Source organism: Epinephelus fuscoguttatus, linkage group LG24 (genome assembly GCF_011397635.1).
Source record: "Epinephelus fuscoguttatus linkage group LG24, E.fuscoguttatus.final_Chr_v1".
Taxonomy (NCBI): domain Eukaryota; kingdom Metazoa; phylum Chordata; class Actinopteri; order Perciformes; family Serranidae; genus Epinephelus; species Epinephelus fuscoguttatus.
The window spans coordinates 16,136,847-16,139,382 of record NC_064775.1 but is presented as its reverse complement, the minus strand read 5'-3'; the positions used below and the strand labels follow the sequence as shown (position 1 = coordinate 16,139,382).

Genomic DNA, 2,536 nt, shown 5'->3' with positions numbered 1-2,536 from the left:
AGGATTCAGGATGACACTCCCTTCACTCAGGCTCACATTTTTAAAAAAAACTGCGTTCATCTTCATTCTTTAGAAAAATGATGTCATGATTAAAATAAATAAAGAAGCATAATACATGCTCAGCCTCTAGTACATTTAATTCCTTCGTTAGAAGCTTGTGGTGAGCTCCATGGGTGTGTAGTTGTGTGAGGCTGCAGCACCATCTAGAGGTGAAGTCAGGCAACTTCCTGTTTTGAAGACAGATCCAACATGGCTGCTCCCTTACAGACGTTTTCAGGCGAACTGCTTGTGTGAAGAAGCTGCAAACCATGAAGGATTTCAGGTAAAGAAACACAAACACACAGATTTTTATTTGAATATGTGTAATCGTGCATCCTGCAAGTGTTTGTGTATTAAGTTACAGATCTATATTCAGGAGTTATTTTACTATTTAAAGGTCCAGTGTGTCAAGAAATTGAACATAATATAATATTTTCGTTGGTGTATAATCACCTGAAAATAACAATTGCTGTGTTTTGTTACCTTAGAATGAGCTGTTTATATGTACATAGGGAGCGGGTCCTCATCTACAAACCTTGCCATGTTCCACCACCATGTTCCTACAGTAGCCCAGAACGGACAAACCAAACATTGGCTCTAGATAGGGCCATTCGCATTTTTTGCATCGACCACCATAGTTAGAAGCCTCTCTGTTATGAAAGTGTCTTATCAATCTCTCTGCAGCCACCATGGATGCAAAAGAAATTGTCCACTGTGCTCTGCAGATAGAAAGAGCCCACGCAGACAGAAGCTATGAGAACATCTTGACCCTCCTTGGTGACCTTGATAAGTCGCACATCACAGCAGAGCAGCTAGAAACAACGGACATTGTTAAAGTACTCTACAGGCTCCTGAAGAGCTGCTCTGATACCAGCGTGAAGAAGGCAGCGAAGAGCTTGTTGTCAAATTGGAAGAGACGGTACAGCAAAGATAGACAAGGTGTGAGACCTGAGCTCTGTCGCATGGTTTCTCTAACAGACGAGGCCAGGGATGGAGGAGTTTGCAAGCAGGGGGATTCCCACACTGATCCGGCACAGACATGTGACAGTGCTGTGGAGAATGTGAAGTGCGCAGCACAAGAAGCATCTTCCTCAGTGGCAAGAGATGGCCCCCAGACTCTTTCTTTGACTGCAGAAAGCACCTCTGCATCCTCTAGTTTCTCATCTGTAAGATCCAAATGTGTCCAGCTCCTTCTCACTGCCCTCTGCCCTGAACTTCCTGATAAAGACAAGGCTGCAGAGCTGGCCACAGACATCGAGCAGCACATCCACGAGCTCCACAAATCCAGCCAGGTCAAATACAAAGCCTGTGTGAGGAGCAAGGTGGCCAACTTGAGGAACCCTAAACACGGGCATCTATGTCAGGGCCTCCTGAGCGGCTCGCTGTCACCCGAGGCCTTCGCCCGGATGTCGACGGAGGAGATGGCCAGCACAGAGCTCTGGCAGCTGAGGGAGGAGTACTCGTCCCGCGGTGTGAGCGAGAGGCAGCTTCCTCAAGGGATAGAAGGGACGCGGACGCAGAAGATAAGATGCAAAAGATGCGGGGAATCAGACTGTAAGGTGACGCAGGTGTCCAGGGGGGCCCTTTTCTTGCCTGCCTGGGTGAGGCAGAGCGGGCCTGATTCGGATGCAATGACCTTTGTGACCTGCAGCAAGTGTGGGCAGCAGTGGTACCACAGTGGCTGGGTCTGCCTCTGAATCCAGACAGCAGATTTTATACAATATTCATACTGGTGTAAATAAACAAGTTGATTGTATGTCCCATCTTTACTGAGCAACAGTTTTGTGTGAAAGGAATTAAAAGCCTGTCCCAAATACAGGCCTGTTGATTTTAGTGATTTAAGCAAATAATAGCCATTAATAGCTATTAATTAAACTTTTATGGTAATTAATTAGTTAATCACAGTAAATTAATCAGCAACAATTTTGATAATGAATGAATCATTTTTTAAGCTAAATGAATGCAAATTTGCTTCTATATAAAAATATGAGGATGTATCAGAATATATTAAAATATGAAATTTCTTGCTTTACAATTTTAAAAGCTGAATTAGATTTTTTTCTTCAGTTTTCACAAATTCAGATCCCAAAATTTAAGTCAATTTTTTTTTTTAATCTAAAACTTGAATTGTTGGATCTCAATTTGTAAACACTGAAAAAATAGATTAAAATTCAGCTTTTTTAAAATCGCAAATCAAGAAATTGTTTTTTCAGGTAAAATATTCCAGTGCTTTAAATTCAGTGGCTGAAAACAAAAACATATTTTGTCTCTTATCTGCTTCCATAGTTTTCTTTGTTTTCTATGATAGTAAGCAGAACTTTTGGATTTGGAAGGTGTAGGTTGGACAAAATACCATGTCTTAAGACACCAAATTGTATTCTGGAAAGCAGTTTTTAAAAATTTCTGACATTTTATTGATCAAACACATGAGTGATTAATTGAGAAAGTAATCAACAGATTAATTTTTAAAAATAAAATACTTGTTCGTTAAGCCCTG

At 41.3% G+C, this 2,536-nt stretch overlaps 1 protein-coding gene across 1 annotated transcript; it reads left to right on the top strand.

The window, feature by feature from the left end:
* Positions 1-242: 242 nt before the first annotated feature.
* Positions 243-2,536, top strand: LOC125884796 (transcription elongation factor A N-terminal and central domain-containing protein). The gene is made up of 2 exons (XM_049569996.1): positions 243-322; positions 724-2,536. Exon 2 carries the CDS (start codon positions 729-731, stop codon positions 1,734-1,736), a length of 1,008 nt encoding a protein of 335 aa, XP_049425953.1. The 5' UTR covers positions 243-322; positions 724-728; the 3' UTR covers positions 1,737-2,536.